An 18,956-nucleotide genomic window follows, 5' to 3' on the forward strand; every position below is an offset into this window, starting at 1 on the left:
AAGGACATGGACACAGACATTATGCCCCCTTAGCGTATTATGTTCAGTTTATGTTACCCTGCCAAAGGATGGATGTCATTAAGCTGGAAAAGAAAGCTGCAGAGAAGTTTTACGAGTTTGTTGCCAGGTCTCGAGGGCCTGAGCTATAGGGAAAGGTTGGGCAGGTTAGGAATTTATTCCTTGGAGCGCAAGACGCTGAGGGGTGATCTTATAGAGGAGTATAAGATTATGAGGGGAATAGATGAGGGTGAATGCACAATCCTTTGCTCAGAGCAGGGAATCAAAAACCAGAGGACATAGTGCCCGAGGGGCACTTTTTTCACACGGAGAGTGGCGGGTACATGAAGCGAGGTGCCAGAGGAGATAGTTGAAACGGTTTCTAAAACCATCATTTAAAAGACTTTTGGATAGGTACATGGATAGGGAAGGTTTTAGAAACATAGAAAATAGGTGCAGGATAAGGACCAAATGCGGGCAGATGGGACCAGTGTAGATGGAGCATCTTGGTTGGATTGAGCAAGTTGGGCGAAGGGCCTGTTTCCATGCTGTAGAACTCTTTAAATTTTACTTTGTAGCTGTGCCCTACTGTACATTTGACAATAAACGTGACTTGACAATAACTTAAATACAGGTTAGTACTATCACAATAGGGTGGGAGAAAGAGATCTTACCACACCAGTATAATAACGCAATCCAACTATATTTCCTCGGAGGTTTCCAAATAAGACGGCGGAGTCCAGATCCTCATCTACTGCTGCCGCTGTGTCATCTGCAAGTGTGCGGTTTATCATCTGGGACAACGTCTCCTCTGGATCCACAGCAAAGATATAGCTTCCATCGGTGAAGCGAGAGGCAGCTTGCCCCCCCAGGTACTGGGAACTGTACCAATTCCGCCAGGACAGCATGCTACAGAAAGAAAAGCAACACCAGCCATGGTATGTGGGAATGGAGCATTTAAACACACAGTTTATCAGCACCTGAAGTGAACGCTTTTACCACAAGCAGCATGAAGCAGCAGCAATTCTGCTGCACATGTAGAGCCGCTGCCTCAGAGACCCGGGTGCTGTCAGTGCAGAGTTTGTAAGTTCTCCCTGTGACCATGTGGAATTCCTCCGGGTGTTCCAGTTTCCTCCCACATCCCAAAGACGTGCTGGTTTGTAGATTAATTGGTCTGGTAAAATTGTCCCTAATGTGTAGGGAGTAGATAACATAGAATTGGTGTGAAGAGGTGATCAATGGTTGGTGTGGACTCAGTGGGACAAAGGTACCATGTTGTATTTCTAAATTAAATTGTAATGCAAAGAGTGGATGAGAAAATGGGAGAATATGGACCTAGTGTGAACAGGTGACCGATAGTCAACGTGGGCTCAATGGAGTCCATGAGCCCAGATACAGACTCCATGCTGTATCTGTAAACTATATATTCACCTAAAATCCTTGATCAATGTTCGGAATGTACTCAGTGGGCCGATAGACCCGTTTCCATGCCGTATCTATTTCTATGATTCTATGAAGGCAGACACGGGTTATTGATTGGGGACGATCAGCCATGATCACAATGAATGGCGGTGCTGGCTCGAAGGGTCGAATGGCCTCCTCCTGCACCTATTTTCTATCTCTAAATTAAATTAATCCTTGACTGCATGCATCATAAAACCTGCAACATTTCATAAATCGTAAATGCATCATAAAACTGCAACGTTTTAATACATGACCTGTAATCTGCTCTGTCTTTAGCTGGTAACATCCCACAGAATGTTTTGAGCAACCAGGGTATTTGACTCAGATTAGGAGATGGTTCAACCCACTCCCTTGTTATTTGATCTGTCGACACAGGACCCTTGTCATAATTTGGCTTTCTCCAAGAATAAATGATTCCAAAAAGAGAAAATAAAATTGCTGCATCTCTAGACAGCTAAAATGACAAAGGTTGCCCGTTTGTCAAATGAAATATTTCCTGTTAAATCCTACACAAGGATTAAAATGCAATTAATACATAAATATGCTTTACTACATAAATCGTAGACTGCACAATACAGAAATGATATTTCATCCACACAATGTATATCACAATCTCATTCAATGTCTCAACAAAGTTCCAAAGTTTTTTAAGCCATTTTAAATGCTCTCTTTCATGCTCCATTCAAAGATTCCCACCTCTTTAAGAAAACCACTAGCATCCATCCCGATGCCAACTGTACAAACTTCTAATATGCAGAAGGCGCAATAGCTTGAAAGCTGCACCACCAGATTCAAGAACAGTTCCTTCCTCGCTGTTATCAAACTCGTGAATGTGTCTCTCATAAGCCAAGGAAGCATTCCTGTTCCCCCAATCTACCTCTTTGCAGCCCTGGCATTTTTTTTATCTGCACTTTCTCTGTGGCTATAACACTATAGTCTACACTCTTTTTCCTTTATCTTTTTGCACTACCTGTAGTAGTTTTAGTTTTAGTTTAGTTTATTGTCAAATGCAACAAAGTACAATGAAAAGCTTTTTGTTACGTGCGTTCTCGTCAGCGGAAAGACTAGACATGACTACAATCCAGCCATCCAGTGTACATGGTAAAGAGAATAACGTTTGGTGCAAGATAATGTTCAGTAAAGTCAGATTAAAGACAGTCTGAGGGTCTCCAATGAGGTTGATGGTAGCTCAGGACCGTTCTGTAGTTGGTGATAGCATGGTTCAGTTGCCTGATAACAGTTGGGAAGAATCTGTCCCTGAATCTGGAGGTGTGCTATCACACTTCTGTACCTCTTGCCTATGTATGGTATGAATTTCCTGGGCAGCATGCCAAACAAAGTTATTCATTGTAGATACACACAAAATACAGGAGTAACTCAGCGGGTCAAACAGCATCTCTGGAGAAAAGGAATAGGTAACGTTTTGGGCCGAGACCCTTCCTCAGACTGAGCAAGTCATTTGTTTTTCACTGTATTGAGTTAGATTTAGCTCTTAGGGCTAAAGGAATCAAGGGATATGGCGAGAAAGCAGGAACGGGTACTGATTTTGGATGATCAGCCATGATTATATTGAATGGCAATGCTGGCTCAAAGGGCCGAATGGCCTACTCCTGCACCTAATTCTATGTTTCTATCTTGGTACACAAGACAATAATAAACCAATACCGTTATTCACTTCAAATTCCTAGGAGTTAATATCACCAACAACTTCTCCTGGACCTCCCATATTGAAGCAATGCCCAAGAAAGCACACCAACGCCTCTACTTCCTTAAAAGGCTTAGGAAGTTTGGTATGTTACCAACTTCTACAGATGCCGCCATAGAAGCATTTTATCAGGATGCATCATAGCTTGGTTTGGGACAGCTCCATCCAAGAAATTAGCAAATTATGGATGCAGCCCAAACCAACCTCCCTTCTATTGACTCCAATAACACCTCAGGCTGCCTCGGCAAGGCCAGCAGCATAAGCAAGGGCGAGTCGCTCCCTCTTCTCCCCTCTCCCATCAGGCAAAAGGTATTGAAGTGTGAAAACCCACATTTCCTGATTCAGGGATAGTTTTTTTCCCAGCTGTTATCAGGCAACTGAATCATCCTACCACAACTACCATCTACCATCTACCAAAAATACATGTATTTTTTTTATTTCTATTTATTTTTCATGCACACTGAATGGATACTGGTTGAGCAACGTTTTTTTGTTTCCTCTGGGTATGCGAATGCTCAGGAAATGACAATAAAGATATACAATACAATACAATACCTCAGTGGTGACCCTCAAGACTATCATTGGTCTTTGCTGGCTTTACCTTGCACTAAACATTATTCCCTCATCATGTATCTATACACTGTAATTGGATCAATTGCAATCATCGATTATCTTTCTGCTGGCTGCATAGCAAGCAACAAAAGCTTTTCACTGTACCTCGGTACACGTGACAATAAGCTAAAGTGAACTGATGTATCGCAAAGATTGAGTTTTACTTGGGTTATAACTGTAGGTGCATGTTCTACCAGCAATGTCCTGACATCAAACATCTTCCACAACTTAAGATAATGTTGTTACAGGTAAAAATGCACCTGCAAGTCAGTCATAAGAGTCATACAGTGCTACAGCCTGGAAGCAGACCCTTCGGCCCAACCTGCCCACACAGGACATGTCCCAGCTATAGTCCCACCTGTCCACGTTTGTCCCATATCCCTCCAAACCTGTGCTATCCATCTACCTACCTAACTGTTTCTTAAACGTTGGGATAGTCCCTGCCTCAACGACATCCGCTGGCAGCTGGTTCCATACGCCCACTACCATTTGTGTGAAAATATTATCCCTCCGATTCCTATTAAATAATTTCCCCTTCACATTAAACCTATGCCCTCTGGACCTCGATTCACCTACTCTGGGCAAGAGACTCTGCATCTACCCAATCTATGCCTCTCATGATTTTATACACTGTCCTTTTAAATGTCCCCAGGTATATACACATCCAATCACATGGAACACATTGTGTATTTTTCTTATCATTGTATTCAAGATTTCATTCTATGTATGAATCCCAAGCTAATTACACTTTCATGGAGATGTTACGCCAAAAATATTACGCCACAATAGACAATAGATGCAGGAGCAGGCCATTCGGCCCTTGGAGCCAACACCACCATTCACTGTGATCATGGCTGATCAGCCACAATCAGTACCCCGTTCCCGCTCTCTCCCCATATCCTTTGACTCCATTATCTTTAAGAGCTCTGTCTAACTCTCTCTTGAAAGCATCCAGAGAATTGGCCTCCACTGCCTTCTGAGGCAGATAATTCCACAGATTCACAACTCCCTGGGTGAAAACGTTTTTCCTCATCTCTGTTCTAAATGGCCTACCCCTAATTCTTAAACTGTGGCCCCTGATTCTGGACTCCCCCAACACCGGGAACATGTTTCCTGCCTCTAGTGTGTCCAATCCCTTAATAATCTTATATGTTTTAATAATATTCCCTCTCATCCTTCTAAATTCCGTATACGAGCCCAGTTGCTCCTTCTTTCAACATATGACAGTTCTGCCATCCCGAGAATTAACCTTGTGAACCTATGCTGCAGTCCCTCAATAGCAAGAATGTCCTCCCTCAAATTTGGAGACCAAAACTGCACACAATACTCCAGGTGTGGTCTCACCAGGATCCTGTACAACTGCAGAAGGACCTCTTTGCTCTTATACTCAACTACTCTTGCTATGAAAGCCAACATGCCGTTAGCATGCCTCAGGTTCCTATCAAATCTTTCCCCTCTCACCTTAAACCTCTGTCCTCTGATTCTCGGTCCCAAAGCAATTAGATTAAAAGCTGTTAGATGGTCTACGTTTAACTCAATCAATGGGGAAAGAGAAACAACGGTCTTCTGGATAATAGATTTTAGGGTTTGCACTTAACTCCGAATCTGATGGATATTCTTGGCTCTAGCTGAACTACTAATCCATTTCTCCATTCGTGATTAAAAGGCAATTTAAACCACACGATTGGAAGGGACGGTGAAATATCACTCTGTTTCCTAACATTAATTTGAAGTGAACTGATTCTAACAGGAAATGCTGCCTCTCCACTTCCCTCCCGTTAAAAACAAAACCTTTCATTCACTGATTTCTCATTGACGACCCAGGGCCCAAAACAAGGCAATGACTAGGCAGGCAAAACGCCTGCCCCCAGGTTCTTATCTCCCATAAATAATCGACTGTGGATTACAAAACACTAAAGCAAAGCATGATGTGAAGGCTCTGATGGCACAGTATTACGCCAGTATTATGTTTGCAACAGGACACTTGCAGCTAGAAAAAGAGAGCTCTGCAGCCCAGTCCTTACGCAAACGTTTTAAAAGCAAAACGCAGCTCTTAAACCGCAACTCGCACATGAAAGTTGGTTCACTACCTCTGCATATAAGGATAAATCTTCAGCACAAAATCAAATCGTTCCCCCCTTGTCAGTGATTTTCCAAAAACAAAAGGCCTGAACTGTAGCAGCGCCGGAGCTCCGTGCTTCCTTTTAGTTTCACATTCGCAGGCAACGCTGCCGCTGATTGACAGCACCTTCAGCCATACAACGCCGGCTCCTCGTCCAGCCCGACCTATAGGAGCCGTCAGGAGGCGGGACCAGTGCGGCGCCGGCCAGTGGATGCACCGTGGCAGCCAATCGGTGATGAGCTGCCATTCCCGCCGCCCAGCTCTTAAAGGTGGGATGTTGACAGGGTCAATATTATGAAACATGATCAACATCTTCTAACTTCTTCATTTTATCTGACTTGACAGCTGTTTTTACTTGCCTTTCCTGCCTGCTGATCCACAATGCAGAGAAAAGACACGGCAATGTTTAGATTTTTTTTCAATTTCTACTGAGTTAAGATTTTTTTGGGGGGTGGAGGTGGGGAATAGGTTAATAATTGCATAGGAAGGAACTGCAAGATGTAGGTTTGCGCTGAAGATAGGCACTAAATGCTGGAATAGCTCAGCGGGTCAGGCAGCATCGCTGGAGAGAAGGAATAGGTGACGTTTCTGGTCTGAAGAAGGGCCCCGACCCGAAATGTTACCTATTATTTTATATGGATGTATGGTAATCTCATTTCTTTTCTATAAAGCACTTTGACTACAACGTGATTTGATTTAAAAGTGCTATATAAATAAAAATTACTTACTTATTTATTATTCTTTTTCTCCAGAGATACTGCCTGACCCGCTGAGTTATTACAGCTTTTTGTGTTTATCTTCGGGTTTATTATTGTCACGTGTACTGATGCACAGCGAAAAGCGTTGTTTTGCATGTTATCAGATCAGATCAGATATTACTAGTCATAAATACAATCAAGTCAATCTCAATAGGTACAACAAAGGGGAAGATTGAGAGTGCAGAATATAGTTCTGTATATAGAATATACAGAATACAGAAAAAGGTCCAGGGGAGACTGCACTTCCTGAGGGTGCTCAGGAAGAATAACATCACTCAGAGACTGCTGCTGTCCTTTTATCTGTGCTCCATTGAGAGCATCCTAACATACTGTGTATGCGTATGGTACACCAGCTGCACAGCGGCTCAGAGGAAAGCGCTCCAGAGGGCCATTGACAATGCCCTGAGGATTGTCGGCTGCCCTCTCCTTACCTTGGAGGACTTACACAGTTCCCGCTGCATCAAAAAATCCCAGAGTATTATAAAGGACATTTCCCACCCCGGGCACTCCCTGTTTGAACTGTTGCCGTCAGGCAAACGGTACAGATCTACAAGGACAAGGACAAACAGACTTAAAAACAGTTTTTACCCCACTGCTATAAAGGCACTAAATGTAGCCACCAAGGAACGCAGGGGCGATACATACTAAGGGACTGTGGTACACTGTGAAATCGACAGAAGGATGTAGGGTTGGGTGTTTATGCGTGCTATTTTCATGATATTTATTTTAGTTGTTTATCTTTTTTAAATATTTTACCTTGTATGTATCTTTAGCTTTTAGAAATGTTTAAATGGTGCACTGACATTTTTAAATTTCGTTGTACATGGTTCATGTTATAATGACAATAAAGAAACTATTATATTCTATTCTTTAGTTCTCAGCATTGTAGTGCACCAGTTCCAGGACAAAGTCCAATGTCCGCAATGGGGTAGAGGTGAATCGGGCAGCACTTTAGCTTATGGAAGGACAGTTCAGAAAACTGATAACAGAGGGGAAGAAGTTGTTCATAAGCCAGGTGGTGCACACTTTCAAGGTTCTGTATCTTCTGCCCGATGGGACTGGGGAGAAGGAGGAATGACCAAGGTGGGATAAGTCTTTAATTATGTTTAAGAAGGGACTGCAGATGCTGGAAAATCGAAGGTAGACAAAAATGCTGAAGAAACTCAGCAAGGGGGGGACGAGTACGCCTACCGGGATGAGGTGGAGCAGCTGACAGTGTGGTGCGAAGAAAATAACCTGCTCCTCAACACCTTAAAGACAAAGGAAGTAATAATAGACTTCAGGAAGAACAAAACGGACATGGTACCATTGACTATCAGAGGGGACTGTGTAGAGAGGGTGGCGGATTTCCGCTTCCTGGGAATCCATATTGAGGAGGACCTGACGTGGAGCGTGAACACCACTGCGCTGCTGAAAAAGGTCCAGCAGAGACTGCACTTCCTGAGGGTGCTCAGGAAGAACAACCTCACTCAGAGACTGCTGCTGTCCTTTTATCGGTGCTCCATTGAGAGCATACTAACATACTGTGTATGCGTGTGGTACACCAGCTGCACAGCGGCTCAGAGGAAAGCGCTCCAGAGGGCCATTGACAACGCCCAGAGGATTGTCGGCTGCCCTCTCCTTACCTTGGAGGACTTACACAGTTCCCGCTGCACCAAAAAAACCCAGAATATCATAAAGGACATTTCCCACCCCGGACACTCCGTTTGAACTGTTGCCGTCAGGCAGACGGTACAGATCTACAAGGACAAGGACGAACAGACTAAAAAACAGTTTTTACCCCACTGCTATAAAAGCACTAAATGTAGCCGCCAAGGAACGCAGGGGCGATACAGACTAAGGGACTGTGGTACACTGTGAAATCGACAGAAGGATGGAGGGTTGGGTGTGTATGCGTGCTGTGTTCGTGATATTTATTTAGTTGTTTATCTTTATTATTTTACCGTGTATGTATCGTTATCTTTTAGAAATGTTTGAATGCTGCACTGACTGGCTGACATTTAAAATTTTGTTGTACATGGTCCATGTTACAATGACAATAAAGAAACTATTCTATTCTATTCTAAGTGAGGCAGCATCTATGGAGCGAAGGAAATAGGCAACGTTTCGGGTCGAGACCCTTCTCGATACGAAACGTTGCCCATTTCTTTCGCTCCGTTGATGCTGCCTCACCCGCTGAGTTTCTCCAACATTTTTGTCTATCTTTAATTATGTTGGTTGCTTTTCTGAGGCATCGTGAAATGTAGATGGAGTCAATGGTACGCAATCTAGTCTGTGTTATGGACTGGACTACATACACCACTCTCTTCAATTTCTTGAATCGAGAGCACATCTTACCATGATTTCACCAGAAACTGTAGTTATCATTGGCAATAACATTGAGAGCCTGCTGAATGAATGAAGGAAGTGATCCTAGTAGAAAGCATTGGTTGGATGATTGAAAACCAAAGCAAGTTTAGAGGGTGGACAGAGTCAGTGCATGTAAAGACGAACACAAGGACCCTTCTTCAGATAGATGAAGTCTAAAAATTGTTTGCAGCAATTTTTGATTAGTAATACTTTGTTTCACTGCACCAGGGGTGCTGAAATAACTGGGATGTTGTTTTAAAATTGACAGTAAATATTATATATGTCAACAATTCCTTGTCCTAAAACATTTCAGCAAACAGATTGGCACAATTGTTAAAATTCTAGACTGTACATTCTCACTTTTTTCAAAAGTATTCAAACACAAATCCCTTACAATCGGGTAAAAACAATCTTTTTGTATAGGATTCTAGAGCATGGGCAGATTATAGTCATACTGTGTAGAAACGGGCCCTTTGGCCCAACGTGCCTACACTGACCAACATGTCCCATCTACATTAGTCCCACCTGCCTGCGTTTGGCACATATTAAATAGAAAAAACCCACAAAAGATTGTTAGATTGTCTGAAGAAGGGTTCTGACCCGAAAGGTCACCTATTATTTTCCTCCAGAGATACTGCCTGACCCGCTGAGTTACTAGAGCAGTTGTGTCTATATTTGGTATAAACCAGCATCTGCAGTTAGGTCATAGGAGTAGAATTAGGCCACTCGGCCAATCAAGTCTACTCCGCCATTCAATCATGGCTGATCTATCTCTCCCTCCTAACCCCATTCTCCTGCCATCTCCCCATAACCTCTGACACCCGTACTAATTATTCACTGCCCCGGTTTAGATTCCTTCCTACAGATTGTTAGAACAAACTGATGAATGGCAAATGACAATTAATGGAGATAAGTATATGAGAATGATATCTCTGGGTTTCAGGGGCTACTGGATCAAAAGCACACTAAACCCAACAGGGCTGGTCACAAAGCAGTAAGGAAGTCAAACCAATGGCAAGAGCTGTGAATGCAGGAGGTAATAAGACTGCGAAAGACAAATTGCATGGCTGCACTCGTGTGTAATTCTGGACATATATTACAAGCTTATTCAGGCATTGCAAGCAGAATTTAACCAGTGTGTTCAATTACTATTTGCAGAGAGGTTTCTGAGCAATGGCCCTTTTAATGTGAGCAACTTCTACTTATACAAAATGAAAAATAGTGTAAATATTCAGAGAATCATGCAACATCAATGCCAGGAGAAGTATAGAATCTATAAAGCCCCTCTTCAACTAAAAATCATGCATTTATTGCCACTTCTTGCAAAAATGTACAGTTTAGAGAACAGCGGCACAGTAACGCAGCGTTCGAGTTGCTGCTTTACAGCGCCAGAGACCCGGGTTTAAATCTGAGTACAGGTGCAGTCTGTACGAAGTTCTCCTCATGACCGCGTGGGTTTTCTCCAGGTACTCCGGTTTCCTCCCACAATCCAAAGACACATAGGCTTGAGAGTTAATTGTCCCCAGTATGTAAGATAGAACTAATGTACGGGTGATTATTAATGAGCACACTGACATGGTGGGCTGAAGGGCCCGCTTCTACGCTCTATTTCAAAACTAAGAATTCATGAGTGTTTTCATTAGTGTTCTATTCATACAGAAGTTTTTAATAGCTTATCTGTAAACAAAGATAATTCCTATTCAGGAAGTTGAAGTTTCATGATATATGTCATCCACATTCAAACCCTTACTTTGAAAAAAATGTACTGTCTTTCAATTATCGACATAAAAACAAATGTTTCACCATGATAACGGCAATATTTATTTCCAGTGTGAGAGAGCATGCTTGAAATACAGAGTTTAAATAATAAGTGGGGAATACATAAGATTTCTGAACGTGGTGTGCTGATTATGGCCGTAAACTCGGACCAACTACTAACAATAATGCTGTTACATTGGACATTACACGTTCACTTTTAGCATCAGAGTTGCATCCAAACCAATCCGCGGCTTTGCTGTGAGTGGAGATCTTAGTGACTTCTTCATTAAATCTGCAGGTTTGTCTCAATTAAACAAAAAGAGAAACAAGTTAATACCTGAACCAGACATTACATAATCTTAACGGTTGCTAACTTTTGTGTCAATGGAAATATTTTCCCCTACTTAATTTAACATAAACCTTAGTAATTTCGAACATCATTTCTGATCTTCTCTTTAACCTTGTACATACGTTTCTCCAAATTCCCCATGCTGGCAATCATAACGCAAGTCACAAAGCTCTACACAATAAAAAACAGAAAATGCTGGAAATCCTTAACAGGTCTGGCTATGGAGAGAGGAAAACTAGATTAATATTTCTGGTCAGTTAACTTTTATTAGAACTCTTATTAGAGTTCTAATGAAAGATCCTTAACCTGAAACGACCCATGATTCTCTCTCGACAGGGCCTCTTGAGTGCATCTAGCATTTTTTCACATGCTTATTTTTCACCAGGTTTAAATTTCCTCTTTAAATGCAAACTGTATATGCTGTATATATGGTAGAAACAAAGAACTGCAAATGTCAGTTTATATCATAGGCACAAAGTGACCTGGAAGAAGGGTCTCGACCTGGAACATGTCCAATCCTTTTTCTCCAGAGATGCTGCCTGACCTGCTGATTTACTCCAGTACTTTGTGTCTATATATGGTTGACAATATATCATGGCTGACAATTTAAAATTATTGGAAATTTAATACTTATTCTATTTTCTATAATATGTCTGTGGTAAAGTACTTTTCAAAGTACTGTACTTGAAACCTATGAGGGTAGATAAACAAAAGATGGTAGATAAAACCATGGGACCTGATCAAGTATTTCCGAAAACACAGTGCCCTGACTGAGAGGGGGTGGGAGAGGACAGTGTGGAGAGCAATATCGGCAAGGTCTTCCTTTTCCCCTCTCCACCATTGCCAGAGTGAGGCCCACTCCGACTGGAAGAACTGGGCCTAAATTTAGATAATTAAACTCGGGGAATAACTATTACCTTACCTCCTGCAAGGTACATCTTTTGGGCCCATTAGCAGTGGTACCTCTGGATTCCCTGTTGATGAAGCTCGTGACGCTGATATTTCTGCATACACGACGTCCAAATTTTACAAAGCTTTCCTGCTTGGGTGGCTTACAACCCAACTGTATGAACATTGACCACCAGTTTCAAGTAATACCCCCTACCCCACCTCTTTCCTCTGCCCCACCCACACTAGTGTGCACCCTTCTCTCCGCCATCCCAGGCACGCTGCTCCTTTCCCCCATGTACGTTACTTTCCCAACCCCATTCCTATCTCTCATTTAAACCCCTCTTTCCTACTTCTCCTTCCACCCATATCCTTCCCTCCAGCATTAAATTGCTCCCCTTCTTTAACTAACACTCTTTTCTCTTCTTTTCACCTCTAGTCTTTGTAACCACCTCCAACCATCTTCCAATCACCCCCCAATGCATATCTACCTATCACTTGCCAGGCTTTCCTTCCCCGCCCATTCCACTTCTCTTTTCCACCTTCTTCCCCTCATTTCAACAGTCTGAGGAAGAGCCCTGACCAAAAACGTCGCTTGCCCATTCCCTTCATAGATATTGCCATGCTTCTGGTTTCCTCCAGCACTCTGTCTTTTCGTAGGGTTGGGTAATTAAGAATTAGAAAGCATAGGTTTAAGGTAGGAAGGGAAAGATTTAATAGGATCCAGAAGGCCAAGTATTTCACACACAGGGTGGTACATATATGGAATGAGTGGCCAGAGGTTAAGGCAGGTACAATAACAAAAGATATTTGGACAGGTACATGGACAGGAGAGGGTGAGCGATATGGGTCAAATGCAGGCAGATGGCACTAGCTTAGATGGGCATTTTGGGCAGCATGGATAAGTTGGGTCGGTTTCCATGCTATATGACTCTTATGTACGACACGGTGGCGCAGCAGTATAGTTGCTGCCTTACAGCAAATGCAGTGCCGGAGATCCGGATTCGATCCCGACTACGGGCACTGTCTGTACGAAGTTTGTATGTTCTCCCCGTGACCTGCGTGGGTTTTCTCCGAGATTTTGGTTTCCTCCCACACTCCAAAGACGTACAGGTATGTAGGTTAATTTGCTTGGTAAATGTAAAAATGTCAATGTGCGGGGATTGCTGGTCGGCAGGGACCCGGTGGGCCGAAGGGCCGGTTTCCACGCTGTATCTCTAAACTAAACTAAACTTATGACCAAGTCTGTAATGCCAAAGTCATCCATTAAAGAACTCAGTTGTTTCCTACTTCTTCTGACTTCAATAAGTTGTCCTCTAATTAAGGACAAGAACTAAGAATGCACAAACTACTAATTAATAAATTCTCCTCAGAGTTATCCCAGGTCAGATAAACATACAGCTCTCATTTAGTAATTAAGCATCCCAACAGCCAGGTCACAGTCTGAGCAATGCCAAAGGAATCATACAGTCATAGCCATAGAGTCATACAGGATGGAAACAGGCCCTTCAGCCCAACTTGCCCAAGATGCCCCATCTACACTAGAACCACCTGCCTGTGTTTGGATCACATCCCTCTAAATCATTCCTTTTCATATGTACCTGTCTAAATATAATTTTAATATTGTTATGATACATGCCTCAACTACCACCTTTGGTAGATCATATACCCATTACACTCTGTACAAAAGCAGATCACCCTCTGAGTGAAAGGAGATCAGATAGTAGTTACAAACATTTGAAGAGTGTCTACTGCTTAAATAATTAGAGTTTTAATTGATAAGATTATTTTGATGAAAAGATTTACTGTGTTATACCTCTTGCATTTTAGCAAATTCAAATCTGCAATCAATCTGACTATTAGTTCTTTCCAAGAGATCTCTGGTCATATCTGCATCCTATATAATGAAAGAAATAAGGTAAAGGATAGCACAATTACATATCAGAGTATATCAAATATCTAGGCACTGGCAAAAAAACTTGAAGCAATAAACAATGTCAGCATTAAATAGATGAAATTGATTAGAATGTGTCAGAATAAGAATACGACCTTTTCCTCACCTTTAACATTTTTATCACTTTGTAACTTCCTAGTAATGTGGACACAATGAATTACAGACGCTGGTTTACAAAGAAAAGACACAAAGTGCTAGAGTAATTCAGCGGGTCAGGCAGCATCTCTGGAGAACATGGATAGGATCCTATGGATGTTCTCCACTGATGCTGCCTGATCCGCTAATTTACTCCAGCACTGGAACTTTCTGCTAAATCTTCCTGCCTTAAGCCTCTGTCCCACTTTCCCGAGTTACTCACGAATTCTCCCTAGTTTTTCACTTGATTCAAACTCGGAGATGCCAGCCGTAAGTACGCGGGGCTATTTTTTTACTCGTGGACATTTTTCAACATGCTGAAAAAACGTCCCGACTTACCTGATGCCCCGAGTACCTACGGCTGGCATTACAAGCCGCTACAAAATATCTACGGACTCCTACGGACTTGCTACGGACATTCTCCGAGTTTGAATCAAGGGGAAAACTCGGGAGAATTCTTGAGTAACTCGGGAAAGTGGGATAGGGGCTATAATCTAAATCCCTCTCACTGCATCATCATGCAGACTTGGATTGCTCAAAGTCATTCATCTCCCGCTTGTAAATGCTGAAAGTTCTTATGCCCTTCAGGCCTCCCTTCCCTTGACAATCTGCAGCCTCAATCACCATGTGTTGTGTGATCCAATCCACCTTTCCCACACTTTCCAATGGTAGTCGTGTCTTCTAAAACAAATCTAGGCCCTTCATGTGGTTTGATCATATTTTCAAGAGATGTATGTATGTAGAAATACTAATCCTAGCAATGGTTCAATGGTTTAATGATGCTTTATTGTCACACATGCAAAGTGCAAACACACAGTCAAATTATTTTCTTGCAAACAGTACAGTAGTGTATTGGCATCCCCGATTAGCAATTGTATAGAAATAGTTCACTGATCCCGCTTGTGAGGCGCATGTTTTTGCGCCATTTTCCACGTCCAGTCCACACTCCACTTGTTATGAGTGGGGCTCAATTCAGGCAAGCCCCAGGCTACAGCTGTCGCCTACCTTGGTCGACCTGCAAACCAACATCCTCCCTTCGTCCAGCCGCATAATATAAAGAATAGCAGTGCGTCCACTGCATCTACATACTGGGTTCAAAATATCTAGAAACGGAGAGTTTAAAGTTTCATTCGCTCACTTATTCAAAGATTGCTTCAGCAAGGGTATTGATTAGTTTTTGTTGGTAATCCTCCTTTACCAGTTGAATTACAGAATAACTGAGTGGAGGGGATGGGTCATCCTAATGTTTAAATTACTAGTTCCCAAAGGTCTAGCACTACTACATACAGTTCTGATTACTATATTACAAGGATAATGAAAGCTTAAGAAGGTGTACCAGGTAGATTTACGAAGACATTGCCGGGGCAAGATAACTTTTGCTATGAGGAAACATGGGACAGAATGGATGAATTTTGTTTTGAACAATGACAACTGAGATAGAAAGGGCCTAATTTCCTTAAGAAGAAATCAACAACCAAAGATTACTGACCAAGTGATTGGGAGAGGCATGGACAGGAGAATTCATGGCGGTGCAGCAGTAGAGCTGTTTCCTTATAGCGCCAGAGACCCAAGTTCGAGCCTGACTGTGGGTGCTGTCTGTACGGAGTTTGTACGTTCTACCCATGACCGCGTGGGCTTTCTGTTTTCTCACACACTCCAAAGACGTATAGGTTTGTAGGTTAATTTGGCTTTGGTAAAATTGTGAATTGTGTGTAGGATAGTGTTAGTGTATTGGGAAAACTCGGGAGAGTTCGTGAGTAACTCGGGAAAGTGGGACAGGGCCTTAAGACCCCAATGAAATAAAATACTGGGAACTCTCAAAGGAACAGGCAGTATCTGTGGAGAAAGAAACAGTTAACATTTCAAGTTAGTGGAAAGGTCTACTGCTTGAAATGTTAACTTTGCTTCTCTTTGTCCACTTGAGCTGCCTCACCTGAGAAGTATTTTCAGCATTTTCTGCCTTGTTTTTGAGATTTCTAGTGGGTGGAATATTTTAAATTTAGATAATTAAACTCGGGGAATAACTATTACCTTACCTCCTGCAAGGTACATCTTTTGGGCCCATTAGCAGTGGTACCTCTGGATTCCCTGTTGATGAAGCTCGTGACGCTGATATTTCTGCATACACGACGTCCAAATTTTACAAAGCTTTCCTGGGATTCCGAAGCATATCTCATAAGTGCGATCCGTGAGGTGTCAATGTGAAAGGGAAATCTTGCGTTTGTTTGGAATGGCCTGGTTAGAAACTGAACAAAATTTATATGAATGATAGAATACGTTCAAATATTAACTAAAACTACACGTGATTTGCCAATTTTGAAAATCATGTCAATTTTATGTAGGGTAAATTGCTACTTTCCTTTTGATTTACATTTATTTAATAAACCACTGTGTTTAATTCAAACTGCTGTATTTTATAAACACACAATAATTTAGGTGCAATCACTTTAGACTTTAGAGATACATCAGTACGGTAAACAAGCCCTTTGACCCACTGTGTCTGCGCTGACCAGCAATCATCCCATGCACTAGAACTATTCTATAGACTAGGGACAATTTCTAATTTTTTACTGAAGTCAATTAACCAACAAAACTGAACTGTTTGGAATGTGGGAGGACACCCATGTGTTCACAGGGAGAATGTACAAACTCCGTAAAGACAGCACCCGTAGTCAGGATTGAGCTCGGGTCTCCGGCGCTCTAATGGGCCTGTCCCACTTAGGCGACTAAGTGCAGGGACTTTGCGCTCGCCCCGTAGTCGCTACATGTTGGTGGTCTATGGTGAGTCTCCTTCATGGTCGCGAGGAGTTCCCGCATTCTGGGAACTAGTCGCGGCCTCAGTATGGTCGGTGCAAATTTTTCAACATGGTGAAAGATTTTCTGCGAAATTGGTTGCCATGAAGATAATCAATAATCCTGTAGTCGTAAGTGCAGTTGTAGTAGTCGGGTCGCCATGTAGTTGTAGGTAGGCAAGATAGTCGTGGGTGGTTTTAGTTAATCGCCTTTGCTGACCGGTCATTTTCATTGGCTCATTGAGGAAAAAAAACGTCAGCAGGAGTTTTCAGAACCAAGGAAAACCGACCGGTAATGTTAAATGTCCGCCGAACTTCACATCTGTGTATCTCTGGCTTATTAAAAGTTGTCTGGCTTCTTAACAGTTGTGTACACTCCTTCTTCCCCCCCCCCCCCCCCCCCCCCCCCCCCCCCCCCCCCCCCCCCCCCCCCCCCCCCCCCCCCCCCCCCCCCCCCCCCCCCCCCCCCCATCTTTTAAAGGACTTACTGTACACTGTGTTAGCCATCTTAACCTTCCTGTTCATCGCGGTGTGTCATCTTCGCTTTGCACCATGTGAATTTCAGACAGCGCCCACCCCCGCTTGCCCTGACCCCCACCTTTGCGATGTGTGTGTGTGTGTATGTTCCACTCTGACAGTCACCGTTCCAGTTCCCGGTTTTCCCGGTTTTTCAGCCGGCAGTCCGCTGAAAAATCGCGTAAGTGGGACAGGCCCAGAAGGCACAACTCTACCGCTGTGCCACTGTGTCTTCTTGAGTTTGCAACTGACCTGGAATCCCATATAACAGTGGTCTCTTTGACATTGCTTCTAACCCATCCTTGCTAGCGTGCCATGAGAAAGCAATGACTCCATTGCCAAAGTACGTTATGAGCATATATTTTCATTGTGAAAATGTACCCATTTATGTTTATGCTAAGAATTTTCTCAGGATATCAACATTTCAAATGTTTTTAATACAACAAAATGATAAAGTAGAACAAATGATACTGTACTGTCCTCGTTGGTGTTTAGAAAGATGAGGCTGGAATCTCATTGAAACCTACCGAATAATGAAAGGCCTAGATGGGGTGGATATAGACACATAATGTTGGAGTAACGCAGAGGGTCAGGCAGCATCTCTGAATAAAAGGAATAGGTGACGTTTCGGGGTGAGACCCTTCTTCAGACTGAGAGAGACTGAGATCGAGTGAATGCTGAGAGGATGGTTGCTGTGGTGGGAGAGTCTTGGACCAGAGGGCACATCTTCAGAATAAAAGGACGTACCTTTCGAAGAGAGATGAGGAGGAATTTCTTTAGCTAGAGAATGGTAAATCAGTGGAATTCATTGCCACAGACGGCTATGGAGCCCAGGTTATTGGGTATTTTTAAAGTAGAGATTGATAGGTTCTTGATTAGTAAGGGTGTCAAAGGTTACAGGAGACAATGCAAGAGAATGGGGTTGAGGGGGACAAATAGATCAGCCATGATCAAATGGCGGAGCAGGCTCGATGGGCCGAATGGCCTAATTCTACTATTTTTTATGGTCTTATGAAATGCATATTAGTCCAGCACAATTAAGTTGCATTCAGCAGCGTAAATGTTTATAGCTCTTTACCTACCAACATCACAGCATAGACGTAGAACTTCAATAGCAGCAAAACTGTACTCATGACACGTTCACGTTTCCAGTTTGGAATCATAAATTGTCCAAAAAGGCTGCTAACAGGCACTGCAAAAAACCTTTCAGGAAGAGAATCAGATAAAGTAGGTGCACAAGTTTATCCAATTATAATTCACAGTGCAAAGTCAATTTAGCGAGAGAATTCCTGCATTTTGTTTTGGGACAAGTAGGCAGACCATCCTTAATTGAACCTTAGGTGTGATGAGCCACCTAGATTCATCGAGCACAGAAACAGGCCCTTTGGCCCAACTCTTCCATACCGACCAAGAGGCCCCATTTACCCGCGTTTGTCTCATATCCCTGTAAACGATTCCACGGCTAAACTACTGCAGTATCTCTAATGAAGATACTTCCACAGCGCTGAGAGACTGAGTTGCACAATTTACATCCTGCAACGATGAAGGACTGCCAAA

The 18,956-nt window shown here is 42.7% G+C and overlaps 2 protein-coding genes across 2 annotated transcripts in view; both read right to left on the bottom strand.

Moving 5' to 3' along the window:
- hltf (helicase-like transcription factor) overlaps positions 1–6,158 on the bottom strand; it is a 50,844-nt gene extending 44,686 nt beyond the window's left edge. The window contains 2 exon segments of the mRNA XM_055645704.1: positions 672–906; positions 5,869–6,158. Of these exon segments, the coding sequence (XP_055501679.1) occupies positions 672–906; positions 5,869–5,876 (243 nt within the window). The 5' untranslated portion in view covers positions 5,877–6,158.
- Positions 6,159–10,355: 4,197 nt separating this feature from the next.
- Positions 10,356–18,956, bottom strand: part of tmem145 (transmembrane protein 145) — a 51,897-nt gene continuing 43,296 nt past the window's right edge. Inside the window, exons 13-16 of the mRNA XM_055645705.1 lie at positions 18,482–18,602; positions 16,128–16,337; positions 13,819–13,899; positions 10,356–11,069 (exon numbers count right to left, since the gene is read on the bottom strand). Of these exons, the coding sequence (XP_055501680.1) occupies positions 11,052–11,069; positions 13,819–13,899; positions 16,128–16,337; positions 18,482–18,602 (430 nt within the window). The 3' untranslated portion in view covers positions 10,356–11,051. The remainder of the gene's footprint in view (positions 11,070–13,818; positions 13,900–16,127; positions 16,338–18,481; positions 18,603–18,956) is intronic.

Source organism: Leucoraja erinacea, chromosome 14 (genome assembly GCF_028641065.1).
Source record: "Leucoraja erinacea ecotype New England chromosome 14, Leri_hhj_1, whole genome shotgun sequence".
NCBI lineage: Eukaryota > Metazoa > Chordata > Chondrichthyes > Rajiformes > Rajidae > Leucoraja > Leucoraja erinaceus.